General features: G+C 33.1%; 1 protein-coding gene across 11 annotated transcripts; it reads right to left on the reverse strand.

Annotated features, from left to right (window-relative positions):
• Positions 1 to 1392: 1392 nt before the first annotated feature.
• Positions 1393 to 26113, reverse strand: exoc7 (exocyst complex component 7). 11 transcript variants are annotated; one of them, XM_058793369.1, is made up of 22 exons: positions 25937 to 26113; positions 25578 to 25643; positions 24783 to 24967; positions 23604 to 23709; positions 23296 to 23518; positions 20513 to 20677; positions 20310 to 20321; positions 17121 to 17210; positions 15411 to 15473; positions 14097 to 14242; positions 13877 to 14029; positions 13682 to 13780; positions 12692 to 12754; positions 12535 to 12601; positions 9915 to 9953; positions 8638 to 8703; positions 3729 to 3849; positions 3464 to 3559; positions 3321 to 3384; positions 2427 to 2468; positions 1807 to 1940; positions 1393 to 1718 (listed from the first exon to the last, which is right to left on the reverse strand). In XM_058793369.1, the coding sequence occupies exons 1-22, from the start codon at positions 25994 to 25996 to the stop codon at positions 1616 to 1618; spliced, it is 2163 nt and encodes a 720-aa protein (XP_058649352.1). In that variant the 5' UTR covers positions 25997 to 26113; the 3' UTR covers positions 1393 to 1615. The 11 variants fall into 11 exon arrangements, with proteins under 11 accessions (XP_058649352.1, XP_058649353.1, XP_058649344.1 ...); XM_058793370.1 differs by lacking the exon at positions 20310 to 20321; XM_058793361.1 differs by lacking the exon at positions 15411 to 15473 and having other exon boundaries at positions 25937 to 26112.
• Positions 26114 to 26277: the final 164 nt, after the last annotated feature.

Raw genomic sequence — 26277 nt, forward strand, 5'->3', positions numbered from 1 at the left:
GGGTTTAGAGGGTTAATCTCTGGCCCAAAATGATAATATATGATCTGTAATCATAGCCTGAAAGGGTTAATCTCAGTCTGGGTCACTAAGCCTCAATTCCGGGCAAAAGGGCATCTTCTCCAAAACCCCCGACACTGCTGCCCACCGGAGGAGACACAAGTGGGCAAACAGCGAAATCAGTTTCACGCTTCCACATTCTGAAACATCCAGCTGTGGAATGACAATATGCATGACATGATGCTTTCATTTCCTTTGGATTTAAGAATAATTGATGACTAATTGCCGTAGGTGTTGGCCGAAAGCTTACGATTTTCGGGAATGTACAGATATGATTCAGTATGTTTGACACATTGATTCAGCTTCTACCTTTATAGCAGCACGAAGGCGTCATCACAGACTCCGAGCTGATTTTAGGTCACTGATTAAGGCTTTTAAAAACGTGAGGGTTAAAAATGGAGCTCCACGCCCGACTGACTGAGCGAGCGGATGCAGAGCAGCGTTAATCATCTTTGATGGATTCAAAACAAACAGGATGTTGGTGCAACTATGACATACATCTGAAGAGTTTTATGAGACAAAAACAGTGGTTTTGCTTGTTGTTATTGGAGCATATTGATAGTTAATGTGTTTCTCGAAAACTGTATGACTTTGAGGAGAACCGACTTCAAACAAAAAATCACCAAAACACCGAGATAAATTAAGTTAATTCTACACAAAAAGAAGCTCTGATGTCATAAACAGAGGCCAAAACCGATACAAAGACAACATATGGCCTCTGACTCTGACTTAAAAAAAAAAAAAAAAAAAGTAACATTTTAAATGAATTAATAATAATAAATAATAATAATAATATATATATATATATATATGTTTTTTAAAGGAATCTATCTAAATTATAAAAATTAAATATAAAATTTAAAATAAAATACAAATATTAAATATATTCATATTAATAATAACCATTTATTAAATATTTTAAAAACTCATAAAAATGAAATGTGTAATATACATATATTATACAATAAAGATGTATAATAATGAAACTAATGCTCTTTTTCTCTCTATATATTTTTATATAATAAAATATCATATAAAATATTTTTTAAAACTAAAATAGAATAATAAAAATAAGATAGAATTTTAAATAATTCAAATGTAATTATAGAAATGATAAAAACAAACATATATAAAATATAATATAATATAAAATTATATAAGAATGAAAATATTGAATATATTTCTAATTATTACAAATAATTTAAAAAAATGAATATAAACTTTATCATTATTATTCATTATCATTGTGCAATTTATGATGTTTTTATGGCACATTTCACCTGTGTACGTAGTGCGTGTTTGTTTCTGTGTTTGAAACAGTCGTGGTCTCATAAACACGCAGCAGAGGTTTCAGGAGTGAATTCTCTTTATTTACTGCAGTTAAATCCCCCAAAAAACATATACATAAATACATTTATACAAAAAGCAAGCAAAAACGAACAAAGACGTTCCAGTTGTGTAGTGTGTTATGAAGCAGACCGTCTTACAGGAGAAAGCAGTATGTTTGTCTCCAAGGAAACCAGAGACTCCGTTGCTATGGTGACGGGATGGGCGTGGCCTAGGCTGAAGTGTCAAAGAGCTTGTCAATCATCTCCCCGACCTGCTCCGGTGAGTAGCGGTGGTACTTCTCTGGGTTTTTGGTGAATGAGATGTTGGCGCATCTGTAAAAGCATGTAAACGTGAGCTCAGTGCATCTGTCGATCACACATCAGCTGTGCTCTGATTGGCTGGTGTGTGTGAAGGTCTCACCGCTGTAGGAAGGCTCTGTACGTCTCTGAAACCACTCTCTTCTCAGCCTGACGGATGGCGTCCCGCTGCTCTTTATCAGGAACTGCCCAGCCCTGCTGGATCTTACACAGCTCCTCCAGACCATCATTAAAACCCTGCAAACGCACAACAACACAAAGCCTGGTTTGCATGTGTTTCTGATGAGTATCATATTTGATCCATCGGGTATTTCTGGCTCATATAGTGTGATATATAGTGAGAATATGGAGAAAAAACTACTCAATTTTATTTAGACTCAAACTGAGAAAAACTATGCAATTTGGTGCAGATGCTGATATTTCTATGATGCAATTCTGACGCTTGTGATGTAAATCAATGAGATCTTTATTACAGTACAGCAGATACTCACATAAAATAATATAAATATCAGTCGTCACTCTATATCTCCAATAATAAGATGATATTCAAATGATCCAAACACATAATGCAATGCAATCCAATGATGATTGAGATGAAGAAATAAACATTCCTCAAAAGCCTGACGATCAGATTTGAGACTGATTTTTTCTTAAAAATGATTGATGGGGAGTCGAGTAAAGCCGAGCTGCTTCAGTCCAGCAAGTTAAAGTGTTCTCACTCACCTTGAACTTGTCCTTGATGATCTGTCGTTCCTTGTCTTTGAGCTGCTCATGTGAAAACATTCAGAGAGCAGGATTAAACTGAGATCATTACATAACGATGAACCATTTTCCACAAAATACTGTGCTTGTAATGCATTGGCCAAGCATTTGCACAAGTTTATATATATATGTATATAAAAATGCTTCTTGAAATAAATGTTAACTGAAATAAAATAACACAAAATAAACTAAAATGAATAAATAAAAACCATTTAGAACTATTTATAAGAACTATTTGGACAAATAAAAAATAAAAAACTAATAAAAATGACAAAACACACACAACACAATTACTAAAACTAACTACTTAATGAAAATGAAAGTGAAATCAGAAAATATGAAATAATCTATTTCAAAATTTTACTAAGACACAAAAAATGACAAAAACAACAAAATTACTAAAACTTTAAATAAAGTTAAAATAAAAATAAAATGTAAAAATTAAATCTAATTTAAAATATTTAAAAAACTAAAGGAATAAATAAAAATGAATAAAAACTATTTAGACACAAAAAGACAAAAACAACAAAATTACTAAAACTTTAAGTAAAGTTAAAATAAAAATTAAATGTAAAAATTAAATCTAATTTAAAATATATATATAAAAAAACTAAAGGAATAAATAAAAATGAATAAAAAAAAATCAAATAAAAAACTACTAAAAATGACAAAAACAAAATGACAAAAACTTTAAAGTTAAAACATAAAATAAATCAAATTCAAAATATTAACAAAAATAATACAGTATATCAAAAAAATAGTACATCAATGACACTACAATAGACCTGCATGTGTGTATCTGCGTAAATTCTGTTTCTGGTCTAGTTTATCGGTGTGTATGCGTGATGATCTCACTTTGGTTCCAGGCTGGAAAGCTGGCATGTTTCTCTCTGTCAGATGCTCTGTGACCCTCAGCCAGCTGTAGGTGAGAGAAGGTCAGAAGGTCATTCACCGATTCATTACAGGACGGTTGGTGTGTTTGGATGATGGGGTTTTACCTGCGCTGGTAATTCTGGATCTCCTGCTCGATGAGCTCTCTGTACGAACCCTCCACCTTCTTATGGGTCACAGCGACCAGCTGAATCAGCTCAGACCTGCACAACACACAGGCAGCATTTTACCTCTATCGCTTACTTTAAGATAATCCAAATATTCAGTAAGGAAAAAGAGTAGTTTTATCCATGCTGTCTTCTGATTGGCCAGTGTGCTCTCGTTTCTGATTGGTCAGTGAACTGAAGCTGTGAAGAGTGTGAATGGACTCACTTCTCCAGGGATTTGAGGATGTAGTTGTAGTTGTTGTGAAGGAAGATGGCGCGCAGGGCCGGATCTTCATACACTTTAGCTTTATTTGACAGATTCAGCTGCAGGTTACCGAGGACTTTATCTGCACAAATAACATCATCGATTTAGCTAATAATAAATATAATAAAAATGATTCCAAATACAAGTGTTATTTTAGTATTAATTATATACATTACAGTATTTATTAATATTTTGAATAATCAATTATTTTTAAATTTGTATATTTTTTGTTTTCATTTTAATTTAAGTTTTATGTGCTTATATCATTTTTAAACGCATCTATTTTTAATTATTTTCTATTTAGTTTTAGTAATTTTAGTACCTCAAATTAAACTTATTTTATTTCAGTTACTTGCCAAAATAACATTTTTTTCATCAAATATTGATTTTTATTTATTTATTTATTTTTAATTTTAGCTTTTCAATTTCAATTGAAATTATTTTTAATAGAATTTATAAAATACTCTGGTAACACTTTACAATAAGGTGTCATTTGTTAACATTAGTTAATGTATTAACTAACATGAACGAACAATGATCAACACAAATATTACAGTATTTATTAATCTCAAAAACATTTTCAGAAATGGAGCCATCACAAAAACACCTTGTGGTTGCCATGGCGACCATTTTACTTTCCGCCATAACCAAATTATGTATTTTGTGTCATATCTCCTGAACCAAACATGATAACACAGAAAAGGTGATGTCTACCCCTATGTTTTGATGGTCAAGGATTGCAATTATACCAAAACATAAACTGTTCGGGTGAAGAGTTAATGGTGAAATCAGCAATGTGAGAATGAAATAACAGTATCTGAGCATCACAGTATCACAGCATTTACAATAGTCCATATTATGGCTATTATTTTTTTCTTTCTTTGATAATTAACTAATATTTTATTCAATAGCACAATAAAAGATTGTTCTCAAGAATACAATCATATATTTCCGAGATACAAAAAAAATATCATCTCAAGTAAGTGTATATTTCCTTACCTCTCAGGCAGAGTCAGGTAGGCGGTAGTGTGTTTCCAATACTTTCTTGTTCTCTCTCAACAACGCTCAAACATCACACGCAGACGGCAATGCAATCTTTCTAAACTGTGTCCTATCTGCTCCTCTTCTGCTGCACCTCTGTCATTTTCTGTGGGTCTCTGGAATTGTCAGTCAGCTGTCAACAAACTTCATTCTGGCCATTGCTTCTCAGTCTGCTCTTAGTATCTTGGGCTTGACTGAGACCTGGATTCGTCCAGAAGACTCCGCAACCCCTGCTGTTCTCTCTAACAACTTCCCTTTCTCTCACACCCCCCCGTCAGGTTGGAAGGGTACTGGTCTTCTCAGTTCTAATAATTGGAAATACTCAACCCACTCTGCCCTTTACAATAAAAATTATTTTGAGTTTCATGCTATTATGGTAACAGCTTCTGTTAAACTCCATATTGTAATGCTTTATCGCCTTCCTGGTCAACTGGGCACCTTTATAGAGGAGCTGTATGGGCTGCTGTCCTCATTCTCTGGGGATGGCAGTCCACTTCGAAATCCATCTGGAGAAGCCTTCCACTCCTAGCTTCATTCGATCTCAAATAGCTTACCACCACAAGCACTAACAAATCAGGCAACCAGCTTGACTTAATTTACACATTGCAATTGTATCACAGACAACATTTGGTAAAACTTCTAGACATCTCTGATCATTTCTTTATTACATTTAACCTACATATCACTACCTGTGTGCCACTAATTCCTCTACCAGTTACTTTTAGGCAAAACCTACGCTCCCTTTCACCCTTCCATCATTCCTCTGTAGTGTCATCCTCTCTTCCCTCACCCACCCATTTCTCATCTCTGGAGCAACTGACACTATATGATCCACATTAACTTCTTGTCAAGACAATATCTGTTTAGACAGGCCTGTGCATACTACCCCTTCTAACCTAAAAGGTTGCCTCATCATATTTGTATTGTATCATCATATTTACTGTATTTTTGATGAGCAGTCTTTTGGGTGGCTCACCAATGTACTAGATTTCTCTAATACAAAGAATTAAGGCTTGACCGAAATTTTTGTGGGGACAATTTATTGAAGATGGTAGTGTAGCAGTTCTTCAATAGTGATGTTAGCATGTCTTCCTTCAAACAATTCCTTGTGAATCCAAGCTTCTCCCAAAGTTCTGTCTGTGGGATAGAATTTTATACCTGAAGACAAAAGGGCTAGAAACAATACTGTTAGGACCTTCCTGCAATCTACATGACGTTCCTGAGGAATGCTGTTCCTTTGTTATTCTAATGGGATGGACCATTTGGTTCACACCTTTATAGACAGAGTTACATTATTTATTTCAACTGAACATTAACCAATCAGGTTTCAGAAGCGTCCATTCAAATGCTTTACTGTCGTTCAGTATAGTCCTGCAGATTGCGAAAGCTGATTCTAAATCATCAGTTCTTATTCTGCTGGATCTATCTGCCACTTTTGACACTGTGAATCATCAGATTCTCCTGTCTACCATCACAGGATCTGCACTCCACTGGTTTGATTATTATCTCACAGGTAGGTCTTTCAGGGTTTCCAGGGGAGGAGAGGTATCCAAAGAACATCAACTGGCCACAGGGGTTCCTCAGGGATCGGTTCTTGGACCCCTCATCTTCACCATATACACTACATCACTGGGACCCATTATACAAGCACATGGTTTCTCCTACCATTGCTATGCTGATGACACACAGCTCTATCATTCATTTTAACCAGACAATCCAATAGTAGCTGCATGGATCTCAGGCTGCCTGGCAAGCATCGCGGCATGGATGAAGGAAAATCTCCTGCAGCTTGGCATAGACTGAGCTTCTCATTTCCTGCCACTCCGACTCCACAGCATGATTTCATCATCCTGTTATGTTCATCAAAAATCATTCTTTGGTAACCAGCTGAGCTTCAAGTACCATAAAGACAGCTCGATCAAGCAGGTTTGCATCGCACAACACCAGGAGGATCAGGTCCTTCCAAACAGAGCATGCCGCACAACTTCTTGCCCAGGCCCTTGTCCTTTCTAGGCTGGACTATTGCAATGTTCTTCTGGCTGGACTTCCATCATGCGCAATCAAACCTCGACAAATGTTTCAGAATGCAGCGGCACGACTGGTCTTCAATGAGCCCAAAAGGGCCCACTTCACTCCTCTCTTTATCTCCCTGCACTGGCTATCGGTTGCGGCTCGCATCAAGTTCAAGACGTTGATGTTTTCATACAGAACAGCCACAGGCTCAGCACCCGCCTACTTCCTCCTCACTCTTATGAATCTACATCCTCTCCATAAGCCTGAGATCTGTAAGTAAGCGATACCTCGTGGTAACATCACAGAGAGGCATTTTCGTTTACCTTTCCTGGCTGTTGAAATGATCTTCCCACAAGCGCAGTAATTAACAGAACACCTGACACGTTATCTGACAACAACACTAATTTAATCCCAAACCCGACCCATTTGACATAAAAACTGCGACCCGAACCGCACCCGCATTAAATCTCCTACGTGAGGTAGACAAAACTCATTTGTTACAACTTTTATTCAAATTGTGAATAGATTAAATACAGAAAGCAAGCAAAGAGCGCTCACTTTAATATAATCACTACAGCTGTCAATCAGTGGCAGCGCGATTGGCTACATTGCTCAGCGTGTACTGGACCGAGTCGAAATAGTCTTGGTTAATGGACCCGAAACCCGCCCGTGCTTGTCACCGTCGGGCCCGCATCTGCACCACACCCTACACATAAATATTATTCCACCCGTTACATCAAATATTAGCAATTCACCTGCATGTACCTGCCCGCATGCAGGACCCTGGCTTCCCCCTTGTGGACAACATAATAGACAACTCTGGCCCTAGCCTAGAGAATGATTGTAAATTAAGTTTACATGAAATATGTTTGAAATTTCATTCTGCATCTTCTGAGATTTCATAAAGTCACTGAATTAACCATTAACTCTTCACCTGATAGCATTGCCGTCACACTACCGCCTACCTGACTCTGCCTGAGAAGTAAGGAAAAATACACTTACCTGAGATGATTCTCTCTGAAATATATGATAGTATTCTTGAAAAAAATCTTTGAATGTATTATTGAATAAAATGTTAGTTAATTATCAAAGAAAGAAGAAAATAATAGCCATAATATGGATTTTTGTAAATGCTGTGTTACTGTGATGCTCATTGCTGATTTCACCATTACTCTTCATCTGAACAGTTTATGTTGTTGTATATGGCATCATTGTAATCCATACGGGTAGACATCACCTTTTCTGTGTTATCATGTTTGGTTCAGGAGATATGACACAAAACACATAATTTGGTTATGGCGGAAAGTAAAATGGTCGCCATGGCAACCACGAGGTGTTTTTGCAATGGCGCCATTTCTGAACATGTTTACCAAGTTTCATGCTTTTATGAAAAAGTGAACATAATTTTCACATATCACCTGGACTATTGTTCAATCTTAGTTCATGTTAACTAATGTAGTTAACTAATGAACCTTATTGTAAAGTGTTACCAATACTTTAATACAATCTGTTCATGAGGAACCAAATTTAAAAAGTTTGATGACTATAAAACATACAGTAACTTTCAGGACTCGAAACCTCATCCTTAATCCAAAAAGAGCATTTAAATGAGCTGCAAAAGTGACTAATTATGAACTTCTGCAACTCTGTGTCTGATATTAAACAGATCAGACAGTAAAAAATGAAAATAACACTGATTTAACCCAGAAAAAAATAATAGGATATAAGGAAAAAGCTTATATAAAATGCATGTTATGACCCTTTTAAAACAGCACTCTTTAGTTCTTTAATGTGTGTGTGTGTGTGTGTGTCTTACAGATGTATGTGCTCAGGAGTCTCCGGCTGAACTCTGAACTGTAGCTGCTGGCGGACGAGCTGCTCTCTGAAAACCAGAAGAGACACATTTCAACAGCCGTTCATCTGTTTAACATACAATACATTCTCACTTCTTCAGTCTGAGCCACTCTGACAACCTCTGAATATAATAAACTCATAAACTAGATGCTTCGGTTTGGTTTTGGCCCAGATTAAATGACAGCTCCTGTACTATGCTACAATATTCTATAGATCTTAAGAGAGGATTGTTGAGGATTGTTTCATATCCTGCTGTCTGCAGACAATGATATGAAGAGCTCAGAGCCAATAACAGGAGATCAAACTTTCTATAGAATACAGAATATTTCAATCAGCACAAGAAAAAGTTCCTGGAAACCATCAGAAACATCATATTTAAAGCCTGTAAGTCTTTCACAAACATCTGCATGTCTTCAAAGCAAGTACAGTAAGTGATTCAGAGACACAGTTCAAGGTCTGAAGTCAACATGAAATCAAATTGGCCCCGTTTACTTTCATAATAAATGTTCCTGGAGTTATTGTGAATGACTGAATGCATCTCTTTTATCTATTTTACATTGTTTATGTTTGGTTGATTTCACTACATCTATACAGTATTTTAATACTATATAATATTACTAAATAATAATGTTAATGAAAAAATTAAACAATAATATCATAGCCTACCCTTTTCCACTGAATATCCAGTTTTACTCAAAAACTTCACATTATATGTCAAATATATATTAGACAATATATGAAATAATTAAAGTTTATATATATAAAAAAAAAAAAATTAATATAATCTAGAAGAATTATATTATGAATAATTATGCAGTAGCAATGCATAAAACATCAAATTAAATAATATTATATTATATTTTATATATATATATATATATATATATATGTTTTTTGATATACATAATTTATTTTGATATTACATGAAAAATATTTTAAAATAATATTCTATAATAATAATAATAATGATACAGTTATGCATAAAACAACAAATTAAATATTATTAAAATATTACAAATTAAATATTAACTATAATAAAATGTTATAAATGAATAAATAATAAAATTCTGCACCTGGGGTCAAAACGGGAAAGCTGTCCATTATGTGTCCATAATATAAAGTATTTAAGAGTGAAACATGTTTGTAAACGTTATCTTTAGTATCATTCACGACACGTATAAAGACAGTAAATGGAGTCAGCTGTGGTTTGCCGCTCTACTCGTCCGCTCGAGCGCTTACCTCGGGGGTCTAAAGGAATATTGTAAGTGTCCCCGAGTACTACAGGACAGAAGCAAAGCAGAACAGAGAGAGAAAGAGAACAAGAGAAAGAGGCAGAGGGCGAGAAGTTAAAATAGTTCTGTTAGTGAAGAGCTACACCACTAATAGCCAGCCAGGATGAGCGAGCAAGATCATGTGACAAAAGCAGAGATGAGTGGGCGGGGCTGAGAACACAGTGGGAGGAGCTACAGAGTGGCATGCACTGCTGTGAACATGAGTGTACACAAAATAATAAGAAGAGGAATAATAATAATGCTTTAAAAAATAAACAAATAAATAAAAATAATTATAATAACATTATATAAATTAATGAACATACAAAACATATAACATTACTTTCTGAGTTACTATTTGAATTAATAATAGTATAATTAAAATAAAAAAATAATTTAAAATTAAATAAATTAAATAATATTAATTACAATAAAATTATATAAATGAACATGTAGAACATATAATATTACTTTCTGATCATTTTCACTGACCATTTTAACAACAGCAGTAATAATAATAGTGCTTTAAAATAAAAATAATAAATTAAATACAATTAATTATAATAAATGCATACACATTAATAAACATACAGAACATGAACATAATATTGCCTTTTGGCTTAAAATTTTAATGAACAATATTTATAATGAATTACATGAATTATTCATTATTTTAAATAATAATAATAATAATAATAATGCTTTAAAATGGAAAAATAATAAATTAAATATTAACTATAATACAATTACATAAAGTAATGAATTTGCAGAATATAAAATTACTTTCATTTTAATATTAATTAATAATATTTACAACAATAATAATGCTTTAAAATAAAAAATAGAAACTGAATAATAATTTAAAATTAAAATTAAATTAAATTAAAATATGGAACATATACTCTTACTTTCTGATCATAATGCAAGACTGCCTAGCAGATCCAACTTCTAAAAATAATATCTGATCAATAATTAAGGCCAGAAATGGTTCTTTGAGCAGTATATTTTTATTTAGAGCCCCCTCTGCAGGATGAAGGAAGATGGTGCAGGAAAAAACAGCAGAGAAACTGAAAACGGTTGAATTTGCTCTCAGCAGGGCTCGCAAAATCGCTAGCCCGAGGTCCCGGGGCTATTGTGTTTTCCAAAATGTATCACTGCCTGCCCGACGGGCTCCTTAAATACAGACCTCCCGCGGGTCCTTAAAAACTCTGAAAGTGAGTTGTATCAAAATTAAGGCCACAAAAAGTTTTAAATACGTTAAATGGTAAAAGAAATGTCTTAATTATAATTTCAAGAGGTCTTACAGTTGGGGACGGAAAGACAAGAGTCGCAATACGGCAGGATTAAACTTCAAAAGGCAACGATGTCATTGAATAAATATGATCGCTGCACGTTTCAAGTCAAAACGCTGCGCGGATGTCTTTATGCGAATGTATCTGAAGCTAACTGACTGTCCTCAGAAATGTGTCGTTGGCATTTTAATTTCATTTTACCTATAATTCCTGATAAAGCAGCGTTTATGAGCTGCTTTGTGTACAGCGTTTCCAGGGAAACCACAATATTTCAGCGCTCCTAAAGCGCCACCTCGTGGCAGAGAATGAATCTGCATTTCCAAATAGCCTTTCTTACTGTTTATGGTCAGATCAATGCATATTTCAACCCATGTTTTTACGCAGCAAGCACATAGAGTTGTAAATGTGAAAGAAGTTGATGTGCCTTCTAAAAATCTAAACAATTAAGACAGTAATATTTATACGTTTTAAATTAACATAATAATTTATATGCTTGATTGATCCCTTTTCATAAAAATGGTCTATAGCCTGAAACGCTGTTGTATAAGATTTTTGTTTTCGTGAAAACCTGTATCTGAACTGTAAATCATGTAATTTTATGGCTCAAAAATGTGTTACCATAGACATTGTCCAACCCCGCTCATACTGTGTTCATTTGACTTGTGCAGCTCTTAAAATGGGTCATAAATTGCCTTAAATATATTTTTAAAAATTCTGCAGATACCCTGTAAATAGTGAAATAAAATTTCTTCCTTCATATTTGTTGATATTTGTGTATTGAAAATATTTTTGATTGACATTTAAACTCCTATCTGATTTTCTATATTAAAAATAATAATAATAAAATAAAATAAAATAGTAATTTTTTAATTCGGGCTAGTTAAATTAATTTTCGGGCTACCAAAATCTGAAGAGTACCTGCCCGAAGGGCTACCAGGGATTTTGAAATTTTGCGAGCCCTGCTCAGCATTGATCATGTTTGCTCTGCAGAACATTTGTCTCGAGAAACTTCAGGAAAACCAAAGGAAAAGGAAATGCAGACCACAGGAAATGTGAACAGATGACAAATAAGGAGACAGGAGGGTGAGGACAGCGATCTGTGTGTTATGAACATGAATGTGATAAAAAAACAGACATCTCAGCTGTTCAAACCAGAGCTTATATCTGTGTTTGAATTGCTTTTGAATTACATTGCAAAACGGGAGATTTATAAATGCTATAAATGAGGTAAATCTATTGAATCAGTCTGTTAGTGTCTGTTTTTCATTTGTGGCCATGTCTGTGTTTCTGCTTTACCCTGAGAGGCCAGCATCGCTCCTGCGGTTTCCTGGAAATCCAGCAGCTGCTGCAGGAACAGGATGGCCTGAGGAGAAACAACGAGACGTCTGCTTTTATAACATATCACTATTATTGGTATTTTTCCTGTACAAAATGGACAATGAAGAGATCTTACATTGCTTGTGAGCTCATGTACGGTTCCATCTTTCGGCATGTTGTACTCTTTATCTGGATCATTCTGTTGGATTAGAGAACATCGCATGTCAGAACATAATAATAATCATTAATATAACAAAGCGTAATGAGGAATGTAATTTCTATTTTATAATATAATAAAATGTGTACTTAAAATATAATTAAAAATATAATAAAACGTGTACTTAAAATATAACAAAATGTACATATAAAATATTTCGTTTTCAGTAATTATTATCATTATTAAAATAAAAGTAATTCATAATAATTATAAATATTATAAAATATTAACATTTATTAGAAATAACTCAAAGTATTTACACACACACACACACACACACACATATATATATATATATATATATATAAATAATTTTAAAAGCTAATTATTTTAAATTATTTAAAAATAAATTATCTACAAATTGTTGCTTATTATTTAATATAATCTAAATAAATAAAATGGTTAAAAATGTATTTATAATATATTACATTATTAATATTTTTAAAATGGTATTATTTCATAATAATCTGAATATTTTTAAATAAATACATAAATAATTATTTAATTATATATTAATAATAATAAATGTAAATTTTAATTATTAGAACTAACTTTTAAATATTGCATTTTGTTATTAATTTAATATAAAACTATATATATATATATATATATATATATATATATATATATATATATATAAAAACATTTTTATTTTTTATTTTTAATATAAATTAAATAGTAAATAATTATTTTAAATCATTATTAACATTTATAATTATTGATATATTATACATTACATTATATTATTTATATATTACATATAATAATAATAATAATAAATTATTTAAAATGAAATAAAACTATGAATTAAATAATAATAATTATAATAAAATGATCTAAATGAATAAAAGAATAGAATTCTGCACCTGATGTCATGACAGGAACCGTTAGCGGTTGTGTGTGATCTACCTTAATGCTGTCAGCAAACTCCTCCAGCGCTTTAGCTCCGATGGTCTCCATAGAGGTGATGAGAGCTGGGAGCTTGTTCTTGGTGCTGGCAGCCGTTCCCTGCACCACAAGACAGGATATGACATCGTCAGTTACAACACTGTGCCAAACATCCAGTGTGAACATTTTATTCTTTTTCACTTGCTCTCTATCCACCTGTAGCGTGGTGTCAAAGTCTGGTTTGGTCTGCTTGAGGTGGCGCAGGATGGGGAAGATGGTCAGCACAGCGGAGTAATCGTGTCTCATGATGGCTCGACGCGCCGCTGACACGATGTTATCACCCTCAAGCATCAGATTATCCAACGCCTCCTGCAGCGACAAACACTGTGATTAAACACACACACACACACCGAACACACAAACACACCGCACTCACCTGTATGAGCGAGTCGAAGGTCTTCTTCTGGTGATGTTCTGGAATGATCTCGGTCAGTAACGCGTATTCGCTCTGAGCCAGCTTCACAAACGCGCTGATGCAGTGGATGTACGAATCGATCTCGACGTCCAACACGTCATCCTTCCCTGAGACAAACACACACACACACACACACACACCTGTCAGAGCTCAAGAAAACTACATTCAAATATGATCATAGTGGACCAAGGGTGATATATTAATAATACCTTAAACTTAATGTGATTAAAGCATTGAACAGAATTAAAACCTATTTGATATTTGAAAAACTCATTATTTTTACAATTCTGTTTGGTGCCGCCAGTGATGCAGCAAATAAATACCGCAGCTTTAAATATATCTGATCAATATGAGACCAAAGAGCTACAAATGAGAAGTAAAGATGTAATTTCTCAATCATATGTGTGTTGCTAAAATTTCCAAATCATTTGGACTTTTTCAACAAGTACTGTAGCACTTAATAAATATGATTTCTGAAATAATGTTTACTGCAGGAAACCAAATTTACAGCATTTGATTAAATGATCAATGTTTCTGTATGCATAACTAAAATAATATCCATGTTACTGGATGTTCAAATCACTGCAACCTGATGTTGATGTTGAAATGAATGTGAAAAGTTTAAGCAAAAGACTTGAATGTTTAAGGTCTGATTCAATGTTGAATGAACTCACAGAATCACTGACTCTTTGAAATGAAATAAATATTTTTTTAAATAATTAATAATATTATAATTAATTATTAATGACATTTAATTAAATTACATAATAAATAAATACATTATATTAATTATAATACAATTTTATCAAGAAAGAAATTAAAATAATCATTTTAATTTAAAATTATTACAATTAAATGAAGAATGTCCTCTATCATTTTTAAGGGCTGAATCACTCACTCTTTGAAATGAACCCAATATTACTGTTGAAACTCTATTGATAACCTCTCATAAATTAATATTTAGCGTTCTAACCACAGCATTTCTGAAATACTGATAATAACTTAAACTCATCCCTCAGTTTGTAAGAACACAAAAAGCTTGTTTACTGCCACTGCAACACTATAAAGATTAACATTCACATTATATAACACACAACAACAGGATTTACACAAAATGTGTGTTCACTTGAGGCTAATGTAACAAATTACATCATTTGTTCTTTATGAACTGAGGGATGAGTCAGAATGATTGTTGTAGCTTGTTTTGAACTCAACACTTGTGTTTTTTTAAAAGATACAGTAAGAGTTTTTCATAATCTTTGAGGTCAGACTCACCTGTAGTCGCCCCATGCTTGTCGTCAGACAGGTGCTTAACCCCACGCAGGTCATGATCGAAACCTGATTGTTTAGGATATAGTCACATGACCCGAGTCACTCTCTCAAGACTACAGAGGGAGTGCTGAACAAGCTCACCCGGCCACAAAGCAAAGGAAACACTCACGCGGCTCGACCGAGTGCTGGATGTTAGTGGGGCGTCTAAGTGCACCGATGGACCCAGCAAAGCACAGAGACTCATGGGAAACACTGATGTCACAACAGTTTGTGCTCGGTTTGAGAGAGAAAACAATGACCACAATCTTCCTGCTGCCAAGCTCGACTCAAAAAGTCTACTTCCTACTTGGAAAAGTCAACAGAATGAAGTTGGACTTAAAATTTGGATTTCACTGAGATGCAGTTGTATCTATATATACTATTATTTATATGCTATTTTTATAGTTTCAGTGTTCTTTTTAATTTTTAGTCATATTTATATACTATTATTTTTATGCATTTTTTTTAAATAGTTTTATAGTATATTTGAATTTTTAGTACTATTTCTATACTATTTTTATATTTTTAGTTTTCATTTTAATTTCAGTTTGCTTTAGTAATTTAGTTGTTTAATTTAAGTTATTAGTTATTTATTATTTAAATTGAATTTATATTTATTTCAGTTTTAGTTAGTCATTTTAGCACTTCAAACTTATTTTATTTCAGTTAGCTGCCAAAGCAACATTTCTTATTTTCATTTCAGTTTTTTTCAGTTTAGGTTTTTCAATACTATTTATATTTTATTTCAGCTTTATTTCTCATTGTAAACTCTTTTTTTTTTTTTTTTTTAAATAGTTTTAGTTAACAATACCAATACTGATAGAATGATGTCACAAACATAGCAGCATTTAGAGAGATGAACACATTTAATAATCTTTTTTTTTTTTTTTTTTTAAGAAAGATAAAATCTCATAAGTCAAAGTTCCTGCATTAAATGACGTAAAATGAATTAAATGCTTTTTTCAGAACATTTAACATGTTCTGCAAACTATTTTGGCAAACTTGAATAAAAGGGTACCGTTAATTGTGGCCAATGTGTATGTTAGAAAAACATTTATTTCATAATATTTCCCCCCATTTTAAATTCTTATTATCCAATGAAAGGTTAGATTTTTGTGATTTTTTTAAAATAAAAGATCAAAAGGATTAACAATGCAGATTAATTTTCACAGCCTCCTTTGATCATATTTACCAAGGGTGCCAATATTTTTGTTCATTGCCGTGTTTTCAAATCACTTAAACTGTAAATTAAAGTGTTTTTAAGTTTCACAAAGTCACTTTAATTTAAATCCATATAGTTTTTTTATTAAATAAAAACATTTTTTAATACTATTAATTACACAATTATTATTTAATTTAATATAAAAACTATGACATTATTTTGAATTATTAATGTATAATTTTAAAAATAATTCTAATTTTATTATATAAACATATATATCACAGATATATACAAACAGTGGCTCTCTCAGGAAGGTTGGTCTCTCTCCATTGTGAGGCTGGTTTCACCTCACTGAGCATGAAACTGCTGTGGCCCACAAGTTTCTGTGTTATCCGACTGTTGTTTTCCGAAACGCAGAAACAACAGTTCAAAAACACCAGAAGCGGGAAAAAAAAAAAAAAAGAAACAGAGCTTGAGAAGAGGAAGGAAACCAGAAAGACAGCGTGCTTTACCTTCCAGAGGAGTGAGGTTAGAACCCTTTTTTCCGTCCAGGCCATGCTGAGAGTACTGTTTGAGCAGATTCTGAGCCTTACGAATCGTGCCTGCGCCCATCAACACCCAAACAGAGAAACAGAGAGAGAGAGAGAGAGAGAGAGAGAGAGAGAGAGAAGGGGGAGAGATGCAGGGATTGCAGGAGGAAAGCAGAGGAAGACACCGTGAGGAAGAGGAAGAGGAAGGGCGTCTGAAACCCTGTTCACCGACACCAGAGCAACAACTGAGAGAAATCCAGATCCCTCCGAGACTACAGCCGACACCACAGCAATCACACACACACACACACACACACACACACGGTCCAACATGAACCTCCAATCACTGCTACACTAATTAAAGCCAATAAACTGGATTAGGATATTAGGAACCGCACCATTACCAACATTATATGGTCAAACTGAAAGAACTGATTTCAGTGATAAGTTTTCAAGTACACTGTAAAATACTGTATACATGCTACGGTAAAAACCTGTTAATTGGTTAACAGTAAGTTTACAAACATAAACACCCAAAAAGACTCACCATCAAACATTTATTTTGGAACTTGGACGCCTAAAATCTTCAAACTAAAAATTTCACTAAAAACTAAAAATTAAATATAAACAAAGATTTGAATTTACTTGCATTCAAAGCATATCTGAAACATTATTTTTTGTTTTAAATAAATGGAAAAAATGAGTGAGCTTTTTTGATTAATTAAACGTTGTAATAAATAAATGATTTGTTATTTATTGTATTTTTCTATTTTGGAATCTAAATGCAAAGCTTAGGTAATAAAAGTGCCTTTAAAATGAACAGTGGATTTATTTACTTTCACTGTAGTTAGTATTTGTTTATTTTGGAAGAAAAAAATATAGCATGGCAAATAATGGATATTTATATAAAATAATTGCATGTAATTGGTCTGTTTAATATTGACTGACTGATCGTCTGTACACTTTCTCAGTTGACTCTTCATTAGTAGGAGTGGCAGAAAGTTAATTTTGGACCTTGCATACACACTCAGACACACACATGCGGTGCACAAGCATTACATAACATCACATCACAATGTCTACAGCTAAACAGACTGAAGAACACGTCAAACACACACTGAGGAGAAAATACAACCGGTTAATCCATCACAGCTATTAAACCACAGCATTGTGTCACATACAGTGATGTTAATACAGTCATTAAGAGTAGTTCTGCTTCAATGCATCAGCCACACAATCTAAAACCTGTTTAACATCATAAACTCAAACACGTCAAGACAGTCTTAAAGGGGTCATATCATCATTTCATATCATATCAGTTTTCCCTTTAAGAAAAGTTTTCTGTAATCATTTAGTTTTTCAGTGCATTTCATTCTCTGTGGCCCTGGAAATGGAACAGGTTGTTATTATAGACCTGTGTATGTAAACGAGCTCTATTATGACTGTTATGTTGATGAGAGCAGTCAGAAATTAACAAGCTCATGGCTGATGTCATTAATAATCATGAAGATTTTTGATTTCTAGTTTGCATTCATCTTTTGTGTTGCAAACATTAGAATCTTTTCATAGTACAAATAACAATAAATTGTGCAATGATCAAAATATTAAAGAAAACGTTCATTTATCGTGACATGACCCCTTTATTAAGCAGTTAATATGCAGTAAATGTTTTCTTCGGCAATAATAAGCATTAAACATGACTAAGACAGAGTCAGTCTGTTAGTGAGGGCAGAACAGTCACAGCGCCCCCGTGTGGTGAGGAGTGAGCATGCGGTCAGTGTTAGAGTGTTAGTAGAAAACAAAGAACTATCTTTCTCAATATTAAACTCGCCGTACGCAAAACAGAGCTGTTAGCCCACAAAAAGTGCCCTCCACGCCGAGGAAATACAGTAACACCACTGTGAGAGCCTGTACTGATGGCTCCAAACTGACACACAGTCCCAACAGATGACGGGAAGGAGAACGGCTGCTATACAGCTCAATATACTAGTTATCCTGGTTAATAACAATTAATTGGTCAGGCTGAGATATAAGTCATGTGTCTGGATGGATGCGTCTGCAATGGTGCATGTGTCCATTTGTGCGTATAAAAAGGCCTTCTCACTTTCAAGAAAAGCAAACATGTATGAATGAATGAATTTGGTTTAAATGGTTCATAAAACACGACCATTCAAATGTCTGGGGTCAGTAAGATTTTCTTTTTGAACAAATTAATACTTTTATACAGCAAGGACGCATTCAATTGATCAAAAGTGACAATAAAGACACTTATAACGTTAGAAAGGATTTATACTGTATTTCAAATAAAAGCTGTTCTTTTGAACTTTCTATTCATCTGTGAATCCTGAAAAATAAACTGTATTACAGTTTTCACAAAGATATTGTGCAGCACAACTGTTTTCAACATTGATAATAATCAGAAATGTTTCTTGAGCAGCAAATCAGCATATTAGAATGATTTCTGAAGATCATGTGACTCTGAAGACTGGAGTAATGATGCTGAAAATACAGCTGCGCATCACAGAAATAAATTATATTTTACAATATATTATATATATATATAAATTGTAATAATATTTCACAATTTCACAGTTTTTAACAATAATATTTCACAATATTACTGCTTTTTTTAATTAAATAAATGCTGCCCTGTTGAGCAAAAAAAGAGAATTTAATTTAAATATAATTATTTAATATAGTAAACAATTTTAATTGCTAATTTAAAATACTAAAATAACTCAAATGAATAAAATTATTAACTAATTATTAATATTTACATTATTTAAAAAATATATATTATTATTATTATTTTTTTTTTACATTTTCACATTATTTTATTTATTTATTTTTTTAATCTTAACGACCCCAGACCTTTGAGCGTTGTTTTTTTTAGTTTACAATTGAGGTCAATTTTTTTCATCAAAATACTAATTTGTCTCAAGCTCTGTGTGAATAATTTTTTGTGTATTTTGCCAGCAAACTTTACATGTGAAACATGTTTGTGTTGCATGTGAATAGTCCTGTCTTAGACTGCCTTTCATAGCCTGTTCTGTTGCATATGTGTGTGTGTTTGTTTGTTTGTGTGTGTGTGTGTGTGTGTGTAATGGGAAGCTCTGGCTCTGCAAACAGAAGCAAGCGATGGACGCGTCACAAACACAGCTGCGACTTTACCTGGAATGTAGACTGACATCAGACACGAGTGAGACAGAGAAGAGAAACGGGGAGAGGAGACGGTTAGTAAGAACACACACGAGGAATGGGAAAAGAGGAGAACTTCGACGGAAAAGTCAGATACACCTGATCATGATCCATCAGGACCACCAGAAACCCAAAGAGACCCGGTCTAGTGAGGTGAAAGGTTAAAGGTCACTGACCTGGTCTTTTAGGAGGCTTCTTGGTGGGCGTCTCCTTGCGTTTGGTCTGTACGGCAGGCGAGTGGATGGCAGAGGTGGCGCTGTTCTTACGGAAATGCTCCTTTAGACCCTTAATGGACCGATCCAGCTGACTGGACCGGACCTGGAAATACACGTTCATGAAGTCTGCAGAGAAACAAACACACGACGTGAGATTTCAAACGTCCCCAGAGAGCAACAGTCAGGATCTGGAAGTAAAACCCATTCATTTTCTCCATAGTGAAATTGATTTTTAATGATAACCGATAAGCTATTAAAGACAGACCTGTTGTGTGAGGTTGTTAATCAACGATATATGCTTTTGTTAAAGCCATCTGTTCACATTAATTCAAATATTTTAAATAATCAAGTGAATTAATAGCAGAGGTAAAAAACTGCATTACCCATGATGCTGTACAGAAAATCAGTTTTCATGTAATAATAATTGTGTGCGTGTATAAATTTGAAAGAAACATAAATACACTGTTTCCATAGATACAATAAACAAATAATATCTAATACATTTTGTTTTTTTGTACATTAGAAGTTAACCTTTTTTTTTGTACATTTGATTTTTTTCTGAGTAAAAATTAATGATTATATTTCCCTTTTTTACCTGAATTTACAGAAAAAAAGTGTCATATTTAGAACAAGAATCATTAGATTTAATTAAAAGTCTATGTTTAAGAAGTTTAAAATTTAGTATGGTCGCTTATTCTTTTATATATTTTAAGTACAGGTCAGAATAAGTATGTCGTTTCATTTTTACACCAATATATCTGTTATGCTGCATGATGATGAAGCATTTTTCATACATTTAAAAAAATTTCCACAAAGTCATTTAAAACATTAAAGTAGACACTTTAATGTTTTAAATGACTTTTGTGAATGAAAATTACATAAAATAATTAATTAATTGAATATATATATATATATATATATATATATATATATATATATATATATATATATATATATATATATATATATATATATATATATATATATATATATATATATATATATATATATATATATATATATATATATATATATTCAATTAATTAATTATTTTATGTAATTTAATTTGGTGTTTTAAATTAACAATTAAAATCAAATTGTTTACTATATTAAATAATTAAATTTAAATTAAATTTCTCTCTTCCACTCACCAAGGCAGCATTTATTTCATTTAAAAACATAGTTTTATATTTCACGATCATTTTAAATTCGATTATGTCATTTGCAATGCCTCATGAGATTGTAGTCGTGATCTTGAAATACCGTTTGCTTCAAATAAATGTTTGTAGTAGGGCTGCAAAATGATTAATCGCATTCAAATTAAAAGTCTTTGTTTACATACTATATGTGTGTGTACTGTGTTTATTTATTACATATATATATATATATATATATATATACACACACACACACACACATACATGTATATATTAAGGAAAAATATGTTAGATTTATATATAAAATATGGTAACACTTTATAATAACTGCACAGTAGGAATCATTAGTTAATCATTAGTAAATAGTCAGTTCGTCCTTTATAAAGCATTGTTCCAACATTAATAGTCATTAGTAAGCAGTTTATAAATACAGCTATAAATGTTTTGTTCTTGAGCATATCCTATGTTTAATAATTGTATTTTCATACTTTATTAATGACCAAATAATCATTTCTAAATTATTATGTTATTTACAAACCAGTTATTTAGGAGTTGTCAGTGGTTCATAAGATCATTTAGAAGGTGTGAGTAAATGATTAATAAACTATTTAAATGTACATTTATAAATCTTATTATTTAGACACATGATAATAGTTGCTCAGTGTATTAATACATGCTTTATTAACACATATTCTTGCTGTTATTCATGATTAAGTCAGGTAGTTATAAAACATTTAGTAGTTGCCAGCCATCTATTTTTGTGAGCTCATCTAAAGTGAGGAATATTTATACCTTATAAAGCATTTACAAATGATATTTAAAGGCTCATTTATCTTCCAAACAGAAAAGTTAAACAAACACAACACAGAGGGACACAGAAAACAGAAATATTTTTTCAAGATGCAAAAAATGCAACTGTAAAACTGCACTTGATAAAAAAAATGAAAAATAAACCTCTGGAATTCCATAGAAAAAAATAAAAATAAAATTCAAGTGTACAGTTTCATTTTTATGCATCTTGAAATAAATAGTTTTGTATCCCTCTGCATTGTGTTTGTTTATTTTTTTTCTGTTAGGAAGATAACTGAACCTTTAAGTCTCCTTTGCAATAGATATGCTTATAAATCAAGAACATGGCATTTATAGCTGTATTTATAAACTGCTTATTAATGACTATTAATGTTGGGACAATGCTTTATAAAGGATGAACTGACTATTTACTAATGCTTACCTAATGATTCATAGCGTGCAGTTATTATAAAGTGTTACCATACATACAAATATTTTTAAAAATATATACATATATGTGTGTATATTTAAATAATAAATATACACAGTGCACACACATGTAGTATATAAACATAGACTTATTTTTTTTAATGCAATTAATTGCGATTAATGGTTTTGCAGCCCTAGTTTGACGTGTTGTGCTTCTGCTCGTAACTGGTTGGTTTGGTTCACAGCTTACAGCGACTTTTTTAAAATCCCTTTGGGAAAAAATACTTACAGGACCAACACTAATGACACCAATGGCACTAACGCACTTTCTGACATACGGCACAGATAAAAGCGTTTGCATGTGTCCACCTTGGTTGCGTCCGTACTCCACCAGCCAGGCAGAGATGCAGATGATGTCCTGCAGGACGGCTTCGGGCAGGTGCTCCAGCGTCACGTCCTCCTGCACCTCCATGTCCTCGTCTCCTCCGATGGCGTCCAGGATGAGGACGGGCGGCACTGGCTTGCTGTAGCGCGTCAGCAGGCTGCGAAACTCCGCCTCCAGCAGCTCCTTCCCCTTCTCGAAGCGTGCTTTCTGCAACAGGACAGCCTCGCTGAGGAGCTTCATACGGACTGAAGAAGCGTGAGAGGAGTGTGAGAGTGTGACATACTGTACGTACCACTGTGTTGAGCTCGGGACTGTCGGGATTGTTGTCCTGAAAATACTCCACGGCTTTCTGGATCTTTGCAATGCAGGCCAGATACTCGTCCAGACGACCTGCAGGCCTGCAAGAGTAGTGACTGACAAATCAGAGTCTATCCCATCCATCTATCTGTCTGTATGCATTTTTATCTGTTATTTAAAACTGTAATAATATTTCACAACATTACTGCTTTTACTGTATTTTTGATCAAGTAAATGGAGCCTTTATAACTATAAGAGACTTCACAGATAATCTTATTTAATAATACTTATATTTTTTATTTAATAATGTAAATAAATTAGAATATTCAAATTATTTAATAAAAAAACATGTACAGTGCCGTGAAAAGGTTTTTGCTCCCTTCCAGTTTTTTTTTTTTTTGCATATTTGTCACACTTAAAAGATTCAGATCATCAAACAAATTTTAATATTACACAAAGATAATGCAAGTAAATGCAAAATGCAGTTTTTAAATGATGATTTCATTTATTAAAGGAAAAAAGCTGCCTCTGCTGTAACTTTACCTGCGGGGGTGTCGTCGTTAGACACTGTTACTGTATAAAAACAAGTGACTTTAAGACTTTTAATATCATATTTAGTCATATTTGCGCTGTTTTATTTTGTAATATCGATTATTTTCTCATCCAATTTGAGGAGAGGAGATACTGCCTCCCTTACCTCCTCGGAGGAAACGTCCCTACTATCTATCTATCTATCTATCTATCTATCTATCTATCTATCTTTTATCTGTTATTTAAAGCTGTAATGATATTTCACAATATTAGTGCTTTTATTGTATTTTTGATCAAGTATATGCAATTTTTATGAGTATAAGTGACTTTACAATAATATTTAATAATTTACTAATGTTAAGAATTTAAAATATTAAAATAATTATTTAATAAAATAAAATAAGAAATATATACACAAAATTAATTACAATTTTGTTTAGTAAAAAAATAAATTAACTAAAAATAGCTGAAATATTATATCTGTAATGTATAAAACAGAAATGTACAGAGAGTACTGTTGTTATATTTTGGAAATTAATCAAGGAGGAATGATCACTTACACTAACTTCCTACAGTTCTCAACCGATAACGTCTGGCCGATATATCGGTCTATCCCTGAACAAGGGTCTCAGGTCGCACTCACCCTTCCCGGATGATCTTATCGGTGTCTTTGGCCACGTGATAATAACTGATGACGTGATCCATGCAGGAGAGAGTTTTGTCCACGTTCTCCTGCAGTCGCTGCAGATTCTCCGTCTGCTTATGGACCGGGATGATGGAGTTCTCCAGCTGCATCAGACGGCTCTCGAACGAGGACAGGATGGACACCTTACAGGAAACAAAACATACATTCATTCATAAAAACAACTAAAATAATATGTACAATGGAAGTAACAGCAGATAATGGTATGTGTACAGTGAATATCATCCTACAACACTGCAGAAAGCTGTTATTTCAGTTTGATCTTAAAACTAGAACAACACACACACACACGTTTGTTTCTGTGAATTGTGGGGACTTTTCATAGACTTCTATTACTTTTATACTGACCAAACAATATTATATAATCCCCTAACCAAAACCTACACTGTACAAAATGGCTTATCTTACTTAGTATCTTTGTCTTGCTTCTAGTCAAAATATCTAAAAATTCTTAAATCAAGATACTTTTGATATTTTGACTAGAAACAAGACAAAAATACTAAGATAAGCCATTTTTTTGCAGTGTAAACCTAATCCTACCCCTTATAGAAAACCTGTTTGCATCTTACACTTTCATATAAACATCATTTACTATTTTTAAACATTTTTTTCCTCACAATGTCAAAAATTTCAGGTTTTACTATCCTTGTGGGGGCATTTCTTCCCCACAATGTAGCATAAACAAGTACACACACACACACACACACACCAATTTGTGAATTGATCATCTCTCACCATTCCTTTAGTGAGTTGATCACTCTTCTCCAGACTTTCACGAATGAAAGACAGAGTTTCTTGTTCCTGTAGATGGAAGACGATAAATAACACATACAGCTCATGATACAACCTTATGCATACTGTAAATTATAATTAATTCTCAAGTGAATTCCCCACATCAACAGGGTTGATTATTTATTGACATGATCGTTTTTCTATCGTTAAGCTTCTAAAAATGTTTTGTGACATTATTTTTATGACAATCACGCTGATTCTCATTCTGGTTGATCGTGAATGATATTAATAACATCCGCTGCCTGATCACGGGATTCTCATGTTATTCTTCATTCTTCCGGTTTTGTCTCTTTTTAACGGACCTGTTTGAGTTTGTCCTCGATCTCCCGCTTCCGAGCGGACGCGTCTTCGGTCGGGATCATCCTGACAGGCAGAAATGTGACAGAAATGACAGCTGGATCCTCCGGATCAATGCAAAACCCGCAATACTATTACAACATTAACGTGAAGACAGCGGAAACTATACAATACTAACGGCAAAATGGCAGTGAAGTGAATCGCAAGTACAAGATAAAAGTCCTCCGGTTTTTATTTATTTTTTGTTTTGTTGTTGCTTGAATGAGTCCAAATCACTGATCTATAATATAATCATTATATATAAATTTTATATATAATGATTATATTATACCCCCAAAAAAAAATA

This window comes from Onychostoma macrolepis, chromosome 12, assembly GCF_012432095.1.
Source record: "Onychostoma macrolepis isolate SWU-2019 chromosome 12, ASM1243209v1, whole genome shotgun sequence".
Classification (NCBI taxonomy): domain Eukaryota; kingdom Metazoa; phylum Chordata; class Actinopteri; order Cypriniformes; family Cyprinidae; genus Onychostoma; species Onychostoma macrolepis.

What these genes read in the sequence shown, in the direction of transcription:
- exoc7 (XM_058793369.1), bottom strand. Translation starts at nt 25,996, where the DNA reads ATGATCCCGACCGAAGACGCGTCCGCTCGGAAGCGGGAGATCGAGGAC. An exon ending in TACATGAGCTCACAAGCAAT is followed by an intron (nt 12,602 to 12,691) that starts GTAAGATCTCTT and finishes GTTTCTCCTCAG; the next exon opens with GCCATCCTGTTCCTGCAGCA. An exon ending in TCATCAAGGACAAGTTCAAG is followed by an intron (nt 1,941 to 2,426) that starts GTGAGTGAGAAC and finishes GTGCGTTTGCAG; the next exon opens with GGTTTTAATGATGGTCTGGA.